We start from the raw sequence: 22528 nt of genomic DNA on the forward strand, positions 1-22528 counted from the left end.
CCTAAAAAGTATTCATAGCAATTTACAGAGATTTTTTTCAATTAAAACCCCCTAATTTGTGAAATAAACAACTGTGTCAGTCTATCATTCTCACTCAAAAAATAAAATTTATTGTAGAGATATACTGAGGTACTCTTATTCTACCTCTGCTTTTGGGTTTTGTAATCAAGTATTAAAAATTACTGGTTGAGTCTCCCATATGCAAAATGCTTGGGACCAGGAGTATTTTGGATATCACATTTTTCTGTATTTTGGAATATTTGCATACCATAATGACATATGTTGGGGATTGGACCCAAGTCTATCCGCTGAATGCATTTATGTTTATATACACCTTATACACACTGCATGTGTGTAATTTTATGCAATATTTTTAATAATTTGTGGATGAAACAAAGTTTGTGTACATTGAATCATTGGCGTATCTATAATCGGTGCAGTGTGTGCAGGGCACATGGGCTCTGGGGTCCAGGTGGGCCCACTCTGCACACACTGCACCCATTTGTTTAATACTTACCTCTCTGGAGTCCCCTGTCGGAGCCATCCATTCTTGGCAGCACAATAGAGTCTGAACACTAGGGGGAACAAACTCGATTGCGCCTGCTGAAAACTCCGGACACATGGCGTAGTGCCCATTTTTCCGGAGTTTCATGCATGTGCATTAGGAAAATATTAAGGAAAATGGCCACTGCGCCATGTTCCCGGAGGTTTGCGCATGTGCAATAGGGTCTGTGCTCAGACTCTATTGCAGCTGCGATAAAGGATGGCACTGTCAGGGGGACTCCGGAGGAAAGTATTAAAACCTTGTGCCTAGGTCAAAGAGGAAGGGCCCCTGATGCAGAAAGCTGCACGTGGGCCTCCTCCTCTCTTAAAACACTCCTGCACTGAATGATCAAAAAGCAAAGGTTTTACTCTCTGAATTGCACTGAAAAAATTCTGTATTTCGGAATAGTCTCAACCAGTACTATTATTATTAATATTATTATTATTATTAATATTATTATTATTAGTGGGAGTAGTAGTAATAGTAGTAGAAGTGGTGGTGGTAGTAGTAGAAGAAGAAGAATTAGTAGTAGTGTTAATGATAATAGTAGTGAAAGTCGAAATAAGATAAGTTAATATGGTTGCATTCTTTGATATATGAATTGCAAATGCTGTATGGAGGGGATTTCTGCAGTATAAAAAAGCGGAAATCAAAGATTGCATTGGTAAAAAATTGGCCGGGGAAACTCAATTTGGGCAAAATTTCACTGTAAAAATCCAAAATCTGTAATCCTACCCAATTAGGGGTACCCCTGAAGAAATTTACTTTAACATCAGGAGGCATTTAACATCAGGAGCCTTCTGTCCACTGCGAAGACATTCAGCTTCCAGATTTATTTATACATATTAGAGGTGTGAGACACCACCCTCTAAGAAACATTCTATTTGAACAGTAATTAAGACCTTCCTAAATATACTGTAGGTTGACCAGTACTGACAATATTCTTTTAATTCAGTCTATACAAGTGTTTTGATAAATTTGTTTTTGCTGATATTTCATTTTAGTCTTTTTCTTTAGATTTGGTTTTAGTTGGTGCTTTTTTATTTTAATTTAGTTTTATTTTTGTTTAATTATGGTTTTATTTTTTTTCTGCATTTCTGCTTGTGCTAACATGTGTACTGTATATATTAAATCTGAGAACTGTTGTCTTGCTGCATAAGGCAGAAATCTTATTTGGAGGCATTGCAACATTGATGTGAATTCCTTTAACACTAGTAAAGTTTTATATCTACTATATGTGTGTGTACATCACCGCTCCTTTTTCACATCTTTGTACAGAAGAAGCACACTACATACAGGCTAGCGCGTGATACATCACAAACAAGCACTCTCAACATGACTATGCGTGGCCCGCCACGGCGTGCAGCATTAAAAGACACTCCCATTCATGTAAATGGGGTATGTGCACGTCTACGACATGCGCATCAGGTGCTCCTGGTGTCACGCCATGGACGGAATGGCACATGTGTAGCCACGATGAGCGTGGCTACATTTGTAGTAACAGGTGCAGATTGCAACCACTTTCTATTACAAAATGTCACTGAAACTTCCCTTATGCCTATGGGAAGGTGACATTACATTAGGTAAACATTAACCATGTTCACAATTTTGACATTTAATTTCTAATGTGTCCATAATGTTAAAGTTAACCGTATCCTCTAATCTTTACCCAAAACCTAATTTTAATCCTAGTCCTAAAACCTAACCCTATTAAACCTAAGTCTACTGAAATTGCTAATGTTAGCATTTTCAATATGTTGACATTTCACATGTTAATATCCTGTCCATATCAAAATTTTCCAATGTCAAAATGTTATACTGTATGTCAATATTTTAACCATTTCAACATTTTATCTGCTGGTGATTTAGTGAAAAGGTCAACAGGAACAATGCCAACAATCATAATGTCGCAACAACAATGTTAACAGTTCTGATGTTAACATTGCTAAATTGACAACATGCAACATGTTGACATTCTCAGAAATGTTGACAATGTCAGAATGTTGACATTAGGGTTAGGCTGCGGGCAGGAGGGTTTGGGTTAGGCTGCTGGGTGAGGTTAAAGTTAGGTAATCAAAGGAGGGATAGGGGGGTAATTCTGAGTTGATCGCAGCAGGAATTTTGTTTGCAGTTGGGCAAAACCATGTGCACTGCAGGTGTGGCAGATATAACATTTGCAGAGAGAGTTAGATTTGGGTGGATTATTTTGTTTCTGTGCAGGGTAAATATTGGCTGCTTTATTTTTACACTGCAATTTAGATTGCAGATTGAACACACCACACCCAAATCTAACTCTCTCTGTACATGTTATATCTGCCTCCCCTGCAGTGCACATGGTTTTGCCCAACTGCTACCAAAATTCCTGCTGCGATCAACTCAGAATTACCCCCAGAGTTAGGGATGGATTTTGGTTAGGGATAGCAGAGAAATACTTACTGGAACAAAGCAGGATTTAATGTCTGACCCATAAGTTGTGGTCACATGACCACTAGCACCTGAAAGACACAGCTGGAGCTGCTGCAGCCACCAGCAGAAGATACGTGACTGCTCGCCATTTCTAACATGTTGACATTTCACCACTGTCTACATGATAAATGTCAACATTCTCACGTGATGAGTGTTGACATAATGACTGTCGACATATTACACCCAGTCCTATCTGTTGAGATTCTGGTGTTGACATCATGAATGTTGACAAAGTGAATGACGACTGTATGACTACATACCCTATGGGGAACACTTGTCAATCCAAATATAATTCATGAAACCAGCTTGCATGTTTTCATAGAGATATAACAATGAAGAACTTGATTCCCTCAGAAAATCTTCCCACACCCATTGTTTCCATGTGCATCTTTGGCTGCTTGGAAGATGACAGATCTTTTTCAAGACAGGCTCCTTTACTTTCAAAACCCTACATAACTGTGGTCCAATTAACCTAAAGAAACTTCTCATTCCTTATACTTTCATTCATATACTTCGACCTGCAGATGAAGAACTATTAGCATACCTGGAATCTACCAAACTTCGTTTGGAGGTCAAACCTTTAACTTTCTGGTTCTAAGGAACTCATTTCCTCACACAGCTTGAGAGTCCTCCAATTTAGAAACCTTCAAAAGCAAATTAAGACTTACCTGTTTACACAATCATTTTTATTAATGTTCCTGTAGTTTCTAAACCAAAATATGACCCAAATGCTTAACATTATTTTATATGGTTTATAAATATATGTTAGTTTATGTTGTATCATTTTTTATTTATTTTTTAAAAATCACTTTCAGTCCTATTGAGAGTAGAGACTAAACCATAAAAGTCAACACAGGTACAACATATTAGCATTATTAATCAGTTGAAGTGCTCTAGTTTGATAATAGAGGAAAATAATTTAGTCTAGTAGAGCTCTTTAAACTATCAGTGCTCAATGAATGAAAACAATATTATCGGCAGGCTTTCATAAATTTGCATATAAAGCAATGAATGTTTGATTAAATTATCATAAGATATCTCAATATCAGGTTTAATATAATGGAAATAAGGTAATCTAACAGCCATAGATAATTATCTCTTCATTGCAAGGTTAAATTAAAACATACAACAGAAAAGTTGATTGTTACCGAAAAAAATAAAAAAAGTTTGATTATTTATTCAGATTTTGCAATATTACATCAAACTTCAGTTTTATATTAAAGTTTTACCATGCTCATTACCATGTGATGATTCTGTTACCACAGCATGGTGATTCCATCACTTTATCAAAAAATGTGCCCAGGTTGCACAAATTTTCATACTTTTACCACATTTATGTAGATGAATCCCCAGTACCTTGCAATCAATTGTGAGAATCTACAGTTAATTCTGGATGTTGAATTTAATAATTTTTGTACACACACAAAGCAGCATGTTCATAAATGGTGATTCCATTACTGACCTATGAAAGTAGGCTGATTTATCAAGGATAAATTACACAAGATAGCACTTAAGCTATTTTGATTGTACTGTATTTTCTATGAGGTTTATTGGGTTATGATGATTTGTTCACATTAGTGGTGGCAGTTGTACAATGAATAGAGTTTATCACTGTACAAATGTGATTCCATTACCAATGAAGTTGTCCATAATTCATTCATATTATGAGGAAGATGATGATGATGATGATGATGTTTTGCTTGATTTTGCAACTGAGCATGGGAAGGAAATGTTATAGCTGCTTGTAGATTTCAAAGACTGATAGGCCCTACACACTGGCCAACAATCCTCAAAGATATGAAAGATCTTGTTCATTATTGAACGAGATAGCGTTCATATCTTTGAGTGTGGAGTCACCAGCGATGAACGGTGCGCGGCCCCCGAGCTCATTCATCGCTGGTGCCCCGTCGGCTGTGCATGCAGGCCAATATGGACGATCTCATCCATATTTGCCTGCACTTCTATGGAGCTGAGTGATGGGGGAGTGAAGAAACTTCACTCCTCCCGTCACTGCCCCCCGCCGCTGGGTCGCCCGTCGGCCATATCCACTGTTGGGCAGGTCGGCGGCGGATTGATCAATGTGTAGGGCCCTTAAAAGGAAGATGTATCAAGCCCTGGAGAGTGATAAAGGGAATAGAGATAAAATACTAGCCAATCAGCTCCAAACTGCCATCTTACAGGTTGTATTTGAAAAATACCAGGAGCTGAATGGTTGGTAGTTTATTTCTCTCCACGTTATCACTTTCCAAGGCTTAGTAGATCTGCCCCCTAGTTTATCTCTCTCCACGTTATCACTCTCCAAGGCTTAGTAGATCTGCCCCCTACGTAAGATTTATGTTGATAAAACCATATGGGCATGAGGTTGAGGAAAAGAAAAATGTATGTAATATGACACATGGCTTTATTGTAGTTTCAGTATATTGCCTCTCAGTAATGAGTGACGGTTTTTCTTTTAGGTAAAGGTGAACATGGGAAGCCATATCCTGTTAGTGACCTAGACCAAGATGACACAGCTTACCGAGAAAATGGCTTCAATATATATGTTAGCAACAATATTGCACTGGAAAGATCCCTGCCTGACATTCGGCATCCTAAGTAAGTTGACCTTCCTATTAAAATATATATTAAATAATAAAATAAATATATATTAAAAATTGTTTAAAGCAAAATGTTAATCTAATCAATTTAGGCATAAATTTCTCTGTGCCGTTATTTAATTTCATTGATGTAGTGGCTGGCAGACAGACCCTTTTGTAAACTAGGTGAATCTAGACATTTTAAATAGGCTTATGTAATTTAAGTTTTAAGGTTCCACATACGGTTTCATTATATAAAGCATCTTACTGAAACTGATTAAATAAGTCATTATAGGGTCACACTGCCATCCAATAAAACTGATAAATGGAAAGGAAATCAGTTATACAGTAGTACAGTTTCTTTCTGCAAAAATCTCTTGTTACAGTGCATATAAAGAAAAAAAGTGATAAATTCATTGCTGGAGTGAAGCATACTGTAATTGTATGATAAAATGGAAAAACATGTTATAGATTGTAAGCTTGCGAGCAGGACCTCCCCACCTCTATGACTGTCTGTTATTATCTATTTTTGTTTTGTCCCTGTTGTTTCCAATTGTTAAATGCAACAGAATTTGCTGCACTATAAAAGAGACTGTTAATAATAATTTGTTATAATCTAATTATTGTGACACTCCAAGGTCTGTGGTCTGTAATCCAACTCCATTCTCTAACCATATCTCTTTTATATGAAAGTCAACCTTGTTCCACCATTAACCCTTTTGTTGCTGAGAATGAGGGGGAAATCATAATCACTGCAGGGGTATTTATTTATTTAAGTAAAAGTTTCTTATATAGCACAGCATATTCAGCCGTGCTTTACAATTGGAACAACAGTAATAGAACAAAATTGGGTAATAACAGACAGACCTAGAGGTAGGAAGGCCCTGCTCACAAGCTTACAGTCTGTAGGGAAATAGGCATTAATACACAAGGATAGCTGCTACCTATTTCATAATGGTCCTGCCAGATTGCAAAGGTACTTTATAGGCTGTATGATATCATGATCACCCAGCAATGTTGGCCAAGGGTCAGGTGGATGTGAAAGTGAAGAAAGACAAAATATGTAGGTTATGTGTGGACTGTACAGAGAAGATGTACAGTAATTAAATAGGATTCAAATGAAACCTCCCCCTTTTCAATTGCTGTTGCTCAGACCTAGGAGAGACAGGGCTTAATTACTTCATCCCTTTGAGCCCTCTGATGTCAATAAACAAAATATCAGTGATGCACAGTGAGGTGAGGCAGGTGAGGCAGAGCCTTTCCTCTAATACTAACATATAAGCTATAAAAAGTTTATGAAAATACCAAGAATATATTAGAAATATCTTATTTTTATTATTCTAATCATTATAGTCAAAACTCTGGAGTAAAAAGTCTATGACAAGTGAGGCAGTGCACCCCCTGCCTATCTTTTCTGCACATCTCTGATCAACGCTCATCAAGTTTCCAGCAGTATATACTGCTGCACCTGTGTATAATGCCCACATGAACCCTTTGGCTCATATATTGTGTGTAAATGTGGCTCTGGTACTAGCCACTGCCTCCTTAGCCATTTATCTCACCGAACGTCCCTGCAAAATATATATTAATTGTAAAGTATTTAGCCCATCATCTTTTAAACCACTGGTATCTCTTTAATAGATATTGGCACCATCAGTCTGTTCTCTCCTGTATACAATATGTCACACTTAGATGATTTTAGAGCCATTCTGCTGTTTGGATTGTTGGGATAGGCATGAGAACAGGGTAAAAATCTGCTGCCAAAACTTATGAAATGTCTGGTAGAAAATCTTAAATGAAGCAAATATTTTGCAGAACAATTTTCAAAAAATGTCTTATCTCTAATTCTTGGTTTTCCATTGTTTCAGTAACAATTTAAATATAAATTCCCCCATAATTTATGTTCCTCCTATTCTCCAATATACAGTATATTATTCAATTAAGATCTGTAGCAACTAGCACTCTGAACATATCTAACTAATAATCCTTGCCCCTCTATCTCAAGTATCAAGTGTTCCCTACACCTCTTAGATTGTAAGCTTGTCTGTGTAGGGCCATCGTTATAACCTGTTTCAATTCCTTTTAATTCATTTGTTTTATAATGTTGACCTCAATGTACAGTATTGTACAGTATTGCAGAAAATGGGGACATTAATATTAATAGCCCGCACGCTATCATTGATAGCTTGAATCTATGGACAGTGGCTTGGGTTGTCACCCGACCATTAACAACCTGATTTAGTGTTAATGTAGATAACACTGTAGATCAGATAAACTAGGAATTTGATGGTACTTTCTAGAGAAAATTACAATCTTAACACATCTCTAAGAGTGACCATATGGGATCTCTTTGTATGTACAGTACATCATTAAACGTCCATTTGGCACCCAGAATTAAAAATTTTATACATTAAAATATGTGTCAACTCATTAGATGTGCCATCAATTGCAAATTTCTAAATTACCAGGGTCTTAAAAAAGGTCATGCACAACAAAGGCATATCTGGCCTAATGTCACATAATTATGATACACAAAAGGTCAATTCCTCATTTAAAAACTGTTACCCATTTTATCTGTCCATTTAATTGAAAAGTTTCTCACCTCATTGACTCCTACACTGCCACCATTATTGATATAACTTTTACATTAAGACCATTCTTACACTCAATAAGCCATTAACATAGTCAACAGTACATGGCCTATGCCGAAATGACATTAGAGGTTTATTAAAACAGAGTGAAAGTTATATGATGTTTTTCTACCATTGGTCACTGTTTGATCTTACCAAAGGAATAGTAGTTTGTGGCTAGCATGTCCATTGCGTATCAGACTCAATATGTCCAGATTGGATGTGGAAAATTGTCCACATATAATAACAACAAATGTGTAAAATGCAGCCATAATCTCTTTGGTTGCTTCATAGACAGTGTGATTGGGGTTCATTTGAACTCAAGGATAAGTAGTCAATCATTTATATGATCCACCTATTATAGCTTATAATTTTTATGTAAATCCTATACTGTATGTTTGGGCTACATCAGTCTGCTTTCTGTGTCAGAATCCAATTAGTCCCTTATTGATTGTGGTCTACTTCCCATAATAAATATGTATAAATATATTTTTCTTGATGAACTAAACACTAAGAACAATTATAATAAACAATTTAGGATGATGTAAAATTGAGGTTCTTAGCATAATTTTTGCCCAAAAATATGGGCCCACCTACCATGGCCAGCTGACCTCAGAAGATGGGTCCTTAACATTCCTAGGGTTCAAGTTCAGATAATGGGACCACCCGTGCCAGAACAACCTAATCACCCAAATGAATCACACTATGAGAAGTAGCAGTTTAAATGTTAAAAGGTGTTACATTACTCAGAAGTAGCAGTTCAGGGCTAATAGTTTTACATAGGTGAAAAATAATAATTATGATGTTGAAAAGTTTTACTTTAGGGAAAAGCAGTTTAGGTGCTAAAAAGAATAAGATTAAATGTTAGAATTGTGATGCCCTTAAGCATCCCAGCCACACCAACCAAGGGGCCCCACACCCCAAACCTTTTCCTAGTACTGACGTTTTATATAAATATATTTAGGACTTGCCACTCACAGTGCCTATTCCAATATGTGGTTTGGAAATGTAAGGACCCTGTGCTAATTAAAAACACCCAAGGGGTGAATTGTCTTTGTGAAATATAGTTCAGCATGTTGAGTGGACCAATCCTGACCAGTCTTATGTATTACAGTGCATAGCAGCAATCAATTGATGACTATGATATTTCACAATGACTTACATCAACTCTGAATGAATTAGTCATACATTCTTTTCACGTCAGTATTGAGCTGTTTGAAAGGTGAAGGACAGAAATATGGGTGTGACCAGTTCTTTTTGATCAGTAGGGAAAGTGTCCATTCCAAATACTGTATCTTTTTAGTGATGTCTTTAATCTTACCTGTAGAAATGTAATCCTTCCTGTAAACATTAATTGCACTTGAGTAATATCTGGGGCAGGGTAGTTTTAACAATGAATGCTTTGTCTATGACCCACCCAGCAATACTGTGAGTACAGAAGTATTAATGGGATAGGTTCCACATGCTGTGCAGATGTTTAGGAATTACCTGTACCTTTCAAGTTGTATAGTTCTCCGTATAGTTCTACGGGTTTAGGGCAGAAGACTGTTGGTGAAGCTCATTGGCGTTTAATCTCATTAGCTTTCAGGAAATCACATTATTATTTTCTAATATGTACACTTAAAAAGAGGTTCCACATTACCGGCATTGAAAAGTGGGTGCTTTACAATGCTGGTAATCAGACTATCACCCCGCCCACTGTTCCTCTGTGAGTGGGCAGTTGATGGAGGGTTTCTGCAGCTATAGGGGTGGTGCGGGCGGGTGTAAGCTGTTACAATACAGAATAAGTTTGGTGCTTCAAGTGGAGTGCAGCTACAGATCTTATACCCACCTGTGTGGCATAGCAATAGATGAGTTATATAGGAAATGTCAGGTCTTCTGCAATCTCCTATCACTGTAAAGGTAAAACGTCTGGTGGTAAAATAAATAGTGTAAAGTTTCTCATGTACTCCAAGCAAATGAAATAAAATGCCGCACATGCTCAAAAGGAACACCTTGTGTTGGTCTTTATGTTTCGAAATAGCCCATAAAACTTTTTCTTATTCTTTATATTCAAACTGTGTTGTTCGATTGTCCACCCTCTCTCCTTCTCTGTCTCTGGATGTATTATTTCTCCATCTCAGATATACTGAGCGAGACATGGAGTGTATAATAGTGTAATACAGTTTTATTTAAACATGATAAGATAAAAAATCACATGTCTGGCAGCGTGCCTCAATCAATGGTGTACACCAAGTCTCATTTGTAATTTTGACATCTATGGTACCTCCCGGGAACAGGAATCTACCATCAGAGTCCAAGGTTGGGTAGTCTGTCAGGCTAGTGTGTCCTCACAGACGTGTTTCAGCTACCTGGAGCCTTTATCAAGGTTTAATGGGCTCGTGTGCATGTAGTGATATTTATACCCCTTCCTCTGACTCCATTGGTGGATTCATTAGGGGGAGTGACTATTACATAAAAAAAAGTTTCATTTTTAATAAACTCCTTTGTTACATCTCCAAATGAACCTGTGCTGCTTTAAATGTTATCCCCTGCAAACCCTCTGGTTTGCGTTCCCTGTTATTGCTCTGTGATTTCAGAGCACATCAGGGCAGTGTGATGCTACTTCCACAGGAAATGCATCTATTGACTTCCGGTTTTGCGTTCCACCGCTTGTGGAACGCAAACCAGCTCACTGGACAGGAAAGCAGTGCACTTCCTGGTGGCTGGCTGTTTTAATAAGCGCATTGCTACTACATCCATTTTTTTTGGTCATTTTATGGTGGAACCAATAAAGAATAATACAAAACATTAATAAAACAATAAAATCACATATGCAAATACAAATATAAATCTTTATGGTTCATCACTTATTTTATGCTAGACATAATGAAATGTACTTCTCATTTATAGATATTATTGGTGCTTAAGAAATACATATTTAAAAGTTACTTTATTTTCTGGAATATATTAACTAAAGAAATAACTTGATTTCAAAATCTGTATTGATACCGAAGGGGTGTAATGATTTCATTTCATATATTGTGTGTAAGCTGGCACTGAGAGACTAGCCCACTTTTGCGGATGGCCGGTAGTGCTACAAGATTTTAGGGAGTCTACCGACCGTTCAAGTATGCAAATTTATCAGCTCGTGTGACTTATTATTAGCTCTTTTTCATCAGCTCTTGTGACTGTGCAATTATTCAGTAGAATTTCAGAATGTTATTACACTGCCTATCAATACATTGTTGCCATATGGTTTATACTGTATCAAACCTCCAGAAACAGGAGTAAGGATGTTGCCATACATGAGAAATTTCTGTACTGTGTTTCTAGATAACATATTTAATCTCTGATTTAATTTGCACACATTTCCTGATAGCTGCCACTTGGAATTAATTTTCTGCAATTCCATTGTTGATATTTTTTTATTTTTTTTACAACAGGTGACTTAAAAATCCTAGTGATGCTGGTCGCTTTGCAGGACAGGAAATTCTAGTAATTTGCTGTGTAGGAGATTAACAGTCACTTGCTGTGTAAAGACAGTATACAGTACATTTCTATGTATGATGTTCTCTACTATGATGTCTGGGTACTGCTATGATGATTGAACATCACAGTCAAAATGTCTAGAGAAGAAGTAAAAGTTAAACCAAACAAAATTAATTGCACTTTAAACCCCTGTAGCACAAATGCATACTGATAGACGCAGAACAAAACACTATGAGTAAGAGATTTAGCAGAAGATGACTGTATGCGGAAGATAAGTAAGAGATAATCAAAGGGTAAAGAGACAGGAATTCTTTTTAATGCTGTCCGTGACAATGTGAAACTATCCCTGCTCTCTCTCCTTTACACTGTCATGCGATTGAGTCCTGTGTCTATTGGATTGGGCCTTTGATATAAAGCTACAGAAGTAACAGCTGCAAGCCAACAAAATAGAAATTTATTTCCCCAATACATGAGAAATGTAGAATTTTGTACATTTTAGTATATACAAGAGAGGAAATAATTATATTTTTCCCCTGAAAATCTTCATGTATCTTTTTGATAGCGGTGTCACTATGACCAAAAATTCAGACAAGGAAATTTATAATAATGAAACCACTTTATTGTAATCTATTCTACATATTTTTTTAAAGGAGATTGCAATCCACTTGTATCCACTTAGCCGAGAGGAGTGTTATTGATGAAAAGCATGAACAGTTGTTGGAAATTGGGTATTGTTACACATTGAGCTATTAGCATTTTAATTACTGATATTTTTATTTTGTTTGCTGGTATTCTTTGTCATGCTCTTGCCGCCAGAGAGATGACAAGCAGGCTTGGCTTGAATATCATATTGCACCACTGGAAAAGGTTAGCTTTCAAATTGTCATTACTAATGAAAACTATTTACTTGAAAAAGTGTAAAGAGAAAGCTAGAACTATTGTTCCTCACGCTCTGTCTCATAAAACATTATCAGAGGAAGAAAAGAAAGAAGAATCCTTCTGCTTTTATGATCACTCTACTTCCGAACTATGCTGACACGTGTAGAAATAGATGCAGTCGATCACCATTTTGTGGCGTATCAGTAAGTGCTGTTCAAGACTTATGCCGGCAGTATGTATCAATTCAGACTGCAAATCAAGGCACCTAAATGTGCAGATCCCATTGTGAGGAAAAATGTCAGTGTCACAAGCTGGATCGCACTTGAATATTTTTTCACTGCTTGCAGGAAATAGTGTAGACAATCCTTTGTTGGCGACAAAGGCAAATTTAATATCTTATTATACAGTATGTCTTGTACATTTTCAAATGACAGTAAAAGGTGAATATTTCTTAGTCCTATTAGGCTGAAGTTCTGTGTCAATGGGCCTTTTACTTTTATGTGTTTGCATCAAGGTGAATGTAAGAAAATCATCATGAACAACCCATGTAGGCTGTGTGCATCGATTGGACTTCTGGTAACTAGCTATGTGATCCCATTATAAAGCATGCCCTATTCATAAAATGAATCTCTCTCTTTTTTCACATAAAAGCAGTTCACATAATGCGAGCTATGCCTCTGATACAGTGACTGGCTGTCCCCAAATCTATGATAAGGTTTTGGTATTCCACATTCTAGAGAAAGACGATAATATTTATTTTGAAAGTCCTCAGAAAAATAACATATTACATTAGTTTATGTGTGCAATATTGTCATTACCTGGACTTGATTTAGATAACAAAGGCATACTGTCTTCTTCACAAAGAGTGATAAAGTGGAGAAAGATAAACTACCAACCAATCAGCTCCTAACTGTCCTTTTTTAAGCACATAATATACTATTGAAGTAATGAATACAGCTAAATGCTAAATGGTCCCAAGATATTTAGAGGTCTATTCATGAAGCAGTGGAGAAAAGGTGCAGTAGAGAAGCAACCAATCAGCTTTGAAAGAAACCTTTGTCAAGTACATTCTATAAAATGTAAGTGAGATGCTGATTGATTGCCATGGGCAACTTCTCCACTTGTCTGTTTCTCCACTCTTTTCACTGCTTCATGAATAGACCCCTGTAATAGAGATAACATTGGAACATAATAATTCACCCTCTGATGAAACCGCCAGCTGATTAGTTTGGAGAAACGTGTAACGCAGCAATTTTGAAAGTAAGTGTGCTCTGACTAATCCAAATAGATCCTGCTTGACCAGCAATTCCTCGTACTAGCGTCGACCACCCGGTGCAGCAAGACTGAAGTGTCCGTAACACTGCAATTGTGTATATACCGCCTGGAGGGTAAGAGATCCCCTTGTGTGCTGACAGCATATATCAAAGTGTCCGGTTGAGGGCGCATCTTTTTACAGCTGTCATCTAACAGTAATTAACTGGATGAGGCATGAAGGGTGTGAGCATAGTGCTAGGACATTAATAGAGAGCGCTCTCCCCTTGCCTCCGATGAATGGTATTTTTAAATGAACTGGCTGCTAATGTGGATCTTTTGAATAGATACAAAGAACATTTAAGATAATAAACTAAATAACTGTGGAGCACACAATCCAAATCATTTTGCTGATTTTAAACATTTAGGGAAGTCTGCGGTTATGCTATTTCTATTTTATTATATTTGTTTTGTTATTGAATTGTGTGATATATGTATTTTAATAAATCTATTAATTTGTATGTGCACTGTACTAATGTTTTAAACATCATACATATTTAATTGAGTGCTTTTTCAAGCACACCCTGTAACATGGCAGTTAGGAGCTGATTGATTAGTAGTTTAGAACTCTCCAATTTATCACTCTATAAGGCTTAGTATATGTCCCCTAGTATATTAAATTGCAGTCATTGAAAATTATTAAGCTGGCGGGGATTCAGCAGAAGTGTCAATTACATTTACAAAAGCAATTTTTAACAAGTTTCCAAAACCCCTGTGAAGTCCTGAGCCTATAGGTTATCAGATTTTGCTGTTCTCTGAAATTAACAGCAATACCTGTTGATGGTATCATGCATCAAAGTATATATATATATATACATACATACCTCCAAAAATCACGGCACTGCAGACAATTTGTATAGAAGCAAAACTTGTATTAAGGTAAACGCACGTTTCGGAGCTTCAGCTCCGTCCTCAGTACCTCACAAGATAGACTAACAACCATACAAACAAAAAACCTACATTTAAATACCTGTGTGAAGTGCCGCTGATCACCGCCGCTGTCCACCTGGCTCCTGTCCGCGGCCGTCACACTCCCTTCCGCTTCCGCCCTTTGCATCATGTTGCTGTGGCAACGCATGGCTTGCGCACCACCCGCTACACTGTCTTCCGGAGCAGGAAGCATCGGGTGTTCTGGCTCTGCAAATAGGCTCCTGTAATGCCAGCGGTCGGATCACAGCCGGAACCTTTAACAAAAAACATGACAGACAAAACATTGAAAGCATTAAATACATAAAACACATACAAAAAACATACAAAAAACATGAATATATACATCTCCATGATCAACAGCCATGGATACCAGTGCATGACTACACCAACAACTGTATCTAAATACTACTTAACTAAATATATACTCGTTTACTGGACCGTAGCCCCAAAACCTGTAGGGGAATATATCCCCATCGAGAAATTTAGACGGTATATCTCCCCTAATTATAACGTGTTCCAATTGATCTTATCATTAAGACCAAATGGCGCAAAAGTATTCAGCATCATGATCCATCTTGATTCCTTTTCCACTAAAAATTTAGTCCTGTCTCCCCCCGTAATGTAAGTGGCACATGATCAAAACCAAAGTTTCTTAGGTCAGCCAACGTGTGGCCAGCCATTTTAAAGTGGCGTGCCACTGGTTGGTCAACCGTTTTTCCTTCGAGTGTCAGTTTGATGGCCGACCGATGGGCCGCCATCCTTTTACTCAATTTCCGCGTGGTCTGACCAATGTAGTAAAAACCACATGGGCAGACAATGGCGTATACTACATAAGAGGTGCTGCATGTGATGACATGTCTGATAGAGTACTTCTTTATTATGTGGGTGCTCAAATTCCTTGCACGCCACCATGTAACGGCACGTAGCACATTTAGGGCATCTGTAGCAACCCGGGGCTTTATAATGGACATTAGGTTTTTTTAGTTTTGCCCATTTCGGTGATATCTGTTCGTACTAAGCGATCCCTTAAATTCCGGCCCCGTCTAAATGCAGCTACCGGTCTGATATTTCTCAACACTGTGAGATCAGGGTCAGACGCCACTATGGGCCAAAGCGCCTTAGAAGCCCTGTGTATAATGGGACTAGCCACCGAATAGTCACTACTCCAAGGTAGAATTGTACTTTCTTTGGTAGCAGTAGGTTTTAACAATTCCGCCCGGGGCATACCCAGTACCCTCTGTTTCTGTGCCTCCAACATATGTCTATCATAACCCCGATGTTCAAACTTAGAGATCATCTCATCCAACAAACGTGGTACTATGGCCTGATCACTAGTAATACGAGCCACCCTCATCATTTGTGATGCTGGGAGGCCCTTTTTCAAAGCGGGAGGGTGATGACTGGACGCTAGCAGGAGTGTATTCCTGTCAGTGGGTTTGGAGTATATCTCCGAATGCAGAGAGCCATTAATCAACATCACCTTAACATCTAGAAAGTTAGCCACTGTCTCATTACAAGAATAGGTAAATTTGATAGGGGATGTAAGACCATTGATCTCTGACATTAAAGACTCAAAAGTTTCCAAACCACCCCCCCACAGCAAGAATACATCATCAATATATCTAGTATACATCAAAATATTACTTCTTACTTCTGGGTTATTAAAGAACATCCTCTGCTCTTGATCAAACATGTATACATTAGCATACGAGGGTGCGACTGATGATCCCATCGCACACCCTCGCAGCTGTAGGAAAAATTCCCCATCAAATAAGAAGTAATTTCAACATAATGTAAGTTCTAACAATGTTAGGAACAAGTCATGGTCAAAGATACTAGTAGCCAAATTTTTCTCTAAGAATACTTTCATAGCCCGCATGCCATCATGGTGCGGAATTGATGTATATAAGCTACGAACGTCTAAACAGCATAATAGGGTATTTGATGGAATGTCCCGGAGAGCTTCAAGTTTAATCAGGAACGACGTTGTATCCTTCAAAAAGGTATCCTGGTCGGTCAACAAGGGTTGTAGAACACTGTCCAATAACTGTGCCACTGGCTGATAGAGAGAGTCCCTGGCGGAAATGATAGGTCTCCCTGGCGGGAGAGTGTCATGTTTATGCAACTTAGGCAATGTGTACAGCACCGGATTCTTCGGATGTTCCACACAAAGTGCCTTAAATACCTTATCCGGGAGCAAACCTTTCTCTTTAGCTTTTATTAAGATATCAAGTAGCTCTTTCTGATACTCAAGCACCGGATTGGCCCTAAGTTTCTGGTAGACTTCTTTTTCCGCCAGTTGTGTTTGGATTTCATTTCTATAATATTCCAGGTCAAGGATAACAATTGCCCCGCCCTTATCGGCCGGTCTGATCACTATATCTTGGTATGTAGATAATTGATTCAAAGCCTCCCGTTCTGCCTTTGTAAGATTGAATTTAATTCTTGCCGGAGCTGACAGAAATCTGTTGACTGAATCATCCATCAATCTGCTAAAAGTTCTGATGGAGGCGTTATGTGAAATTGGATCAAACCGAGACCTGGACACACTTTTCAGAAATGGATCAAATACCGACCCTCTTTGTTCCAGTGGGGAGTTCTGGAAATACTCCTTTAATCGTAACTTGCGCGAAAAGTTATGCAAGTCCCGTGACCAATTAAAGGGATCATGATTGTTCGTTGGCACAAAACTTAACCCTTTCCCCAAAACTTGGGTTTCAGTAGCAGATAGAGATCTTTTAGAAAGATTGAAGATCAGGTGTTCTTCTTGAGTGTAACTGCCCTGATTCCTTTTGTTCTGGCCACCCCTGCGGGAGGCAGACTTCCTGAGCCCCTGGCACCATCGGGGGCCCTTTGTCCTAAAGGGACTTCACTCATGTTGGAATTATCCTCTAATTCTGAAAATGCAAAATCACTATCGCTACTCGATCTTCCGCTTTTATCTCCTCTGTGTTTGGGATTTTGCCATGGTCTTCTCCTCGTATTTGGTCCTGATCGTCGATCAGGTTCTGCACCCGTTAACCATCTGTATATCCTGTTTTCATCATAATCCTGATCCACCATTGCATTTTTATTTCGTTTAAACTTCAAAAGCTCCCGGCGATACTGGTCACATTGTTTCTCCATTTTTGGGATCCAGTCCTGCGAGGTGTCTTTCTCCAGGATTTTCTTATTGTCTTGTTCCAAATGTGCTAATTTCGTACGTGTTACCTCTAATTCCCTGTTTGCCTCTTCTATTACGAGAATCATAAGGTCAAAGCTGCAACGATTCAGGATCCCCAGCCATTTCCTGACAAAGTCCGGGTTGTGTCGGCCTATAGTCGGTACATTCCGTACCCGGAATCCACGTGGGACCTTATGTTCTCTATAATACTCAGACAGAGAAACACTGTGCAGTACGAAATCTATTTCACAACGTTTTAATCGCATCATTTGGAAAAAATAATCTTCAGCTTTAATGGTTTAGTCCTTTACTGGAATAGTTTCTTTTGACAAAATGCTTTCAATTTGGGCAGGTGTGAAACTAAATGTCTCACTCAAATTCATTTTCTGCATCACACTGCATCCTAGAGGATCTAGTGTCATTGTGGCCTCTTGTTCCATATTACTTGCAGTATGGGTCTTCAATGCTTATAGACCCCACTATTCTTACTGCAATACACACTGGTCATGCAACCAGTCAATTCACTCCACTTCAGACACTGTCGTTAACCTCTTAAGTGCAACACCATATAATGCAGCCCCGCAGTATACAGTCACTGTGATGAAAGTCACGTCATCTGTTGTATCCACAAGTATTCAGTACAGCAAATCCATGTGGGTGCCTTGCCAACATCCGCTCAATGAAAGCACTCAAATATAAAATCCATAACAGCCGGCACTCCAACTCTATATCCACAACAAGTCTCCGTGCAACAGTGAGAAATCCCATGCACTCCTCCAAAAATCACGGCACTGGAGACAATTTGTATAGAAGCAAAACTTGTATTAAGGTAAACGCACGTTTCGGAGCTTCAGCTCCGTCCTCAGTACCTCACAAGATAGACTAACAACCATACAAACAAAAAAACTACATTTAAATACCTGTGTGAGGTGCCGCTGATCATCGCCGCTGTCCACCTGGCTCCCGTCAACGGCCGTCACACTCCCTTCCACTTCCGCCCTTTGCATCATGTTGCTGTGGCAACGCATGGCTTGCGCACCACCCGCTACTCTGTCTTCCGGAGCAGGAAGCCTCGGGTGTTCTGGCTCTGCAAATAGGCTCCTGTAATGCCAGCGGTCGGATCACAGCCGGAACCTTTAACAAAAAACATGACAGACAAAACATTGAAAGCATTAAATACATAAAACACATACAAAAAACATACAAAAAACATGAATATATACATCTCCATGATCAACAGCCATGGATACCAGTGCATGACTACACCAACACCGGTATCTAAATACTACTTAACTAAATATATACTCGTTTACTGGACCGTAGCCCCAAAACCTGTAGGGGAATATAAGGGCGAGGCAATTGTTATCCTTATATCTCCCCTAATTATAACGTGTTCCAATTGATCTTATCATTAAGACCAAATGGCGTAAAAGTATTCAGCATCATGATCCATCTTGATTCCTTTTCCACTAAAAATTTAGTCCTGTCTCCCCCCCGTAATGTAAGTGGCACATGATCAAAACCAAAGTATCTTAGGTCAGCCAACGTGTGGCCAGCCATTTTAAAGTGGCGTGGACACACCACTGCAACTTAGTTACAGCCTCACTGCTATTTATTCGTGTCTCTTTTGGAGTACTAACAACCTGCAGTGGATACCTCTGTAGCAGTTACACTGTTATTCTTTCTAGTTGCAATTCAGTTACAATCGCACTGCTATTTATTTATGTCTCTTTAAAGTACTAACAATTTGCAGTGGATACTTTTTTATAGCAGTTACACTGTTATCTCTTCTTTTTGTCTCTGTTTCTTTATCTCAAACATCCTCTATCCAGGCAATTCCAGCCTATTATGGAATAGATGTTATAGCTCATTCTACTATTTCCAAAATTAGAATATTTGTGATTTAATTATCACTAGCCTATCAGACTGATATTACTGTCCACTTATTTCCTTCCTCTCTTTATTTTCGTGGACTCTCACCATTGATTCAGGGCCATGTCCCTGTCTAACATTGGCAGCAGATCCACCTGGCTTCCTCTATCCCTGGTATCTGTCCTGAATAACTTTGTAAATTCGTGAACTCTCATCAGTGATTCCAGAGCTTCAAATTATTGGTCATTCTCTCTACTATCATACCACACTGGAAAAGCCCGAAGCCGTCCGATCTCGGAAGCTAATCAGTGTTGGGCTGGGTCAGTACTCAAGTGGGTGACCATTGAGGAATACTCAGTGTAGTAGAGCTCATTGTTTGAGCCTACACAGTGTCTAACACTGACAGAAGATTCACACTGCTCTTCAATTTCCACCGTTCTTCTTCCCCCCCCCATCCCCCCCTCTTCTTTGACTGGATACAAGAGAGAGATATTTACATTATCTATAAGTACAACCAGTATCCAGACTGTATTACTTATATATCTCGACAGGGGAATGCATAACAGTGACTGGCTTATTAATAGAACGTACCGTCAAACACATAACGTTTAGAATTTCCTTCCTTCAGCCGGAACCCAGTTCTCATTGAGTATCAGCACACTGTGCTATTTTGAATATCTTGTTAATTGTTTGACCACCATTATCCTCTTTATGAACCACTGATCTTCTTAATTTTTTTGAATTATTAAAACTTGTATTTTAATTTATTCTGACTAATTTCTATATTCATTTAAAGTTAAGAGTGCGCCCAAAAAAGAGTCTTCTTCTCTCCCTATTGTTTATCATCCTCATGTTGTCAGGTTTCACAGGTTTTGGAATTGGGTGCCAAGTTCAAAATGTTATTTAAATCAATGGGCTGACACCTGATTGGCTGAGAGAACCATCTCTCAGCCAATGGATCACTGCTTTTGCCTCCACCCAGAGGCTACTGCTGCACTGCTACTACACAAGCTAGATATGACAGGCACTGTTCACACTGCAGTGCTCGGACCATCATCATCCTCACAGACACCAACAGAGGAATTTACCATCGGGGGGACCCTCCTGCCTGCTGTCACAGTAAGTGCATTATGACCCACACTAATTGATCTGGACTGTATCCAACCTGCACTGTAACCCACACTGTATCTAGCACACACTATAACCTACACTGTATCTGAACCACACTGTATCCTGCACTGTATCTGACCCACATTGTATCTGATCCATACTGCATCCGACCCACACTCTATCTGACCCAAAATGTAACCTGCACTGTATCCAACACGCATTATATCCTACCTGCTCTGTATCCAACCTGAGGTGTATTTGACCCACACTGTATCCAACCAGCATTGTCTCTGACACACTGTGTCCCACTTAATATTTAACTGTGTGTGCCAAAGTATTCTTCACTGTACCTCGCATGTATGAAATGCTGATTTTATGATTAGGGAGATTTGGGGGAGCTGCTCTACAAAAAGGCTGATTGATCAGGGCTTTACATGGGCCCAGAGTGCCAGTCATTAGTGGCCTAGGGCTGCCAGGAGTAGGGCACATATTGGGCACTTAGAATAAACATGTGCTGGGAGCATGCACACTTGCGTAAGGGACAACCATGTCTGCTGTTGCTATTTTACACATGGGTTAGGGTTTTTTCTTTGCTGTTTGTTACTACTACTTCAGTTCAATGATATTCCATACACAATTCTTAGTAAATTTCTGTGTTGGATAGTTTTCTATTGAAAGTGCTTGTGAGTTTGTTTGATTTGTTATAGCTCTAATAAATTACTAATTTGCAAAACATTTTTAAACAGAAATAACGGACATGTATTTGTGCCGCTGCTCGGTTGCTTAGTTTTGTCCAGCCAGCCAGTGTTTGATCTGTGTTGGTGAACAATATTGTGAGGTGGTTAAAATTGACTGGAAGTGTCTAGAAATTAATTTTATTGAGGTTAATAATAGTGTTGGAACAAAAATGGCCTACATTATGTATTTGTTTTTAGCAGTTTTTGAAAACAAATACAGATCCAAAACCAAAACACATGAGGGCGGTTTTGGCAGAAACAAACACAAGGTTAATACATATACACGGCAATCGGCGCACATACCTAGTAAAGACACACTTCTTTAGCTCTCCAGAATTCTGTGGTGATTTGCACACAGACCACTTTACACTGAACATATTTGAAAAATCTATAACTGACACTACTCACTATAAAACAGAAGTGGAGCTATATCTGACATCTCCAGAGCCAGGTGGAGAGGGATGCAGTCAAAATGCCAGTGATCAGGATCCCGGTGTTCATACCGACACCCACCCCTAATTCCCACTTAGTTGGTGGGTCCACGCCACCAACCAAGTGGGAATAAAATCTATGATGAGCAAAGCTCACCACTGGGCCCGCAGCATGGTGATCACAGCGAACCAGCAAGGGGACTCGCTGCCAGTATTCTGGCACATGGGATGCCGCTGTCGGTATACTGACAGCCGGCATCCCATCTGCCGGTATATCATCAAGGATCAAGGTGGAGATACATAGGAACCAATACAGTTGCAATCAGGCTACTAAGTATTCAGAAACTCCCCGGGAAAATCTTTAGAGATAATTTAGAGAGATATGGACAGTGCACTTAAATTTTGCAG

General features: G+C 38.8%; 1 protein-coding gene and 1 pseudogene across 1 annotated transcript in view; both read left to right on the top strand.

Moving 5' to 3' along the window:
• The window catches only part of GALNTL6 (polypeptide N-acetylgalactosaminyltransferase like 6), a 1932308-nt gene that overhangs the window by 768217 nt on the left and 1141563 nt on the right, over positions 1-22528 (top strand). Inside the window, exon 3 of the mRNA XM_063920636.1 lies at positions 5467-5605. Within this exon, the coding sequence (XP_063776706.1) occupies positions 5467-5605 (139 nt within the window). The remainder of the gene's footprint in view (positions 1-5466; positions 5606-22528) is intronic.
• Positions 20093-20211, top strand: LOC134943286 (5S ribosomal RNA; annotated as a pseudogene).

This window comes from Pseudophryne corroboree, chromosome 1, assembly GCF_028390025.1.
Source record: "Pseudophryne corroboree isolate aPseCor3 chromosome 1, aPseCor3.hap2, whole genome shotgun sequence".
In the NCBI taxonomy this organism is placed as follows: Eukaryota; Metazoa; Chordata; class Amphibia; order Anura; family Myobatrachidae; genus Pseudophryne; species Pseudophryne corroboree.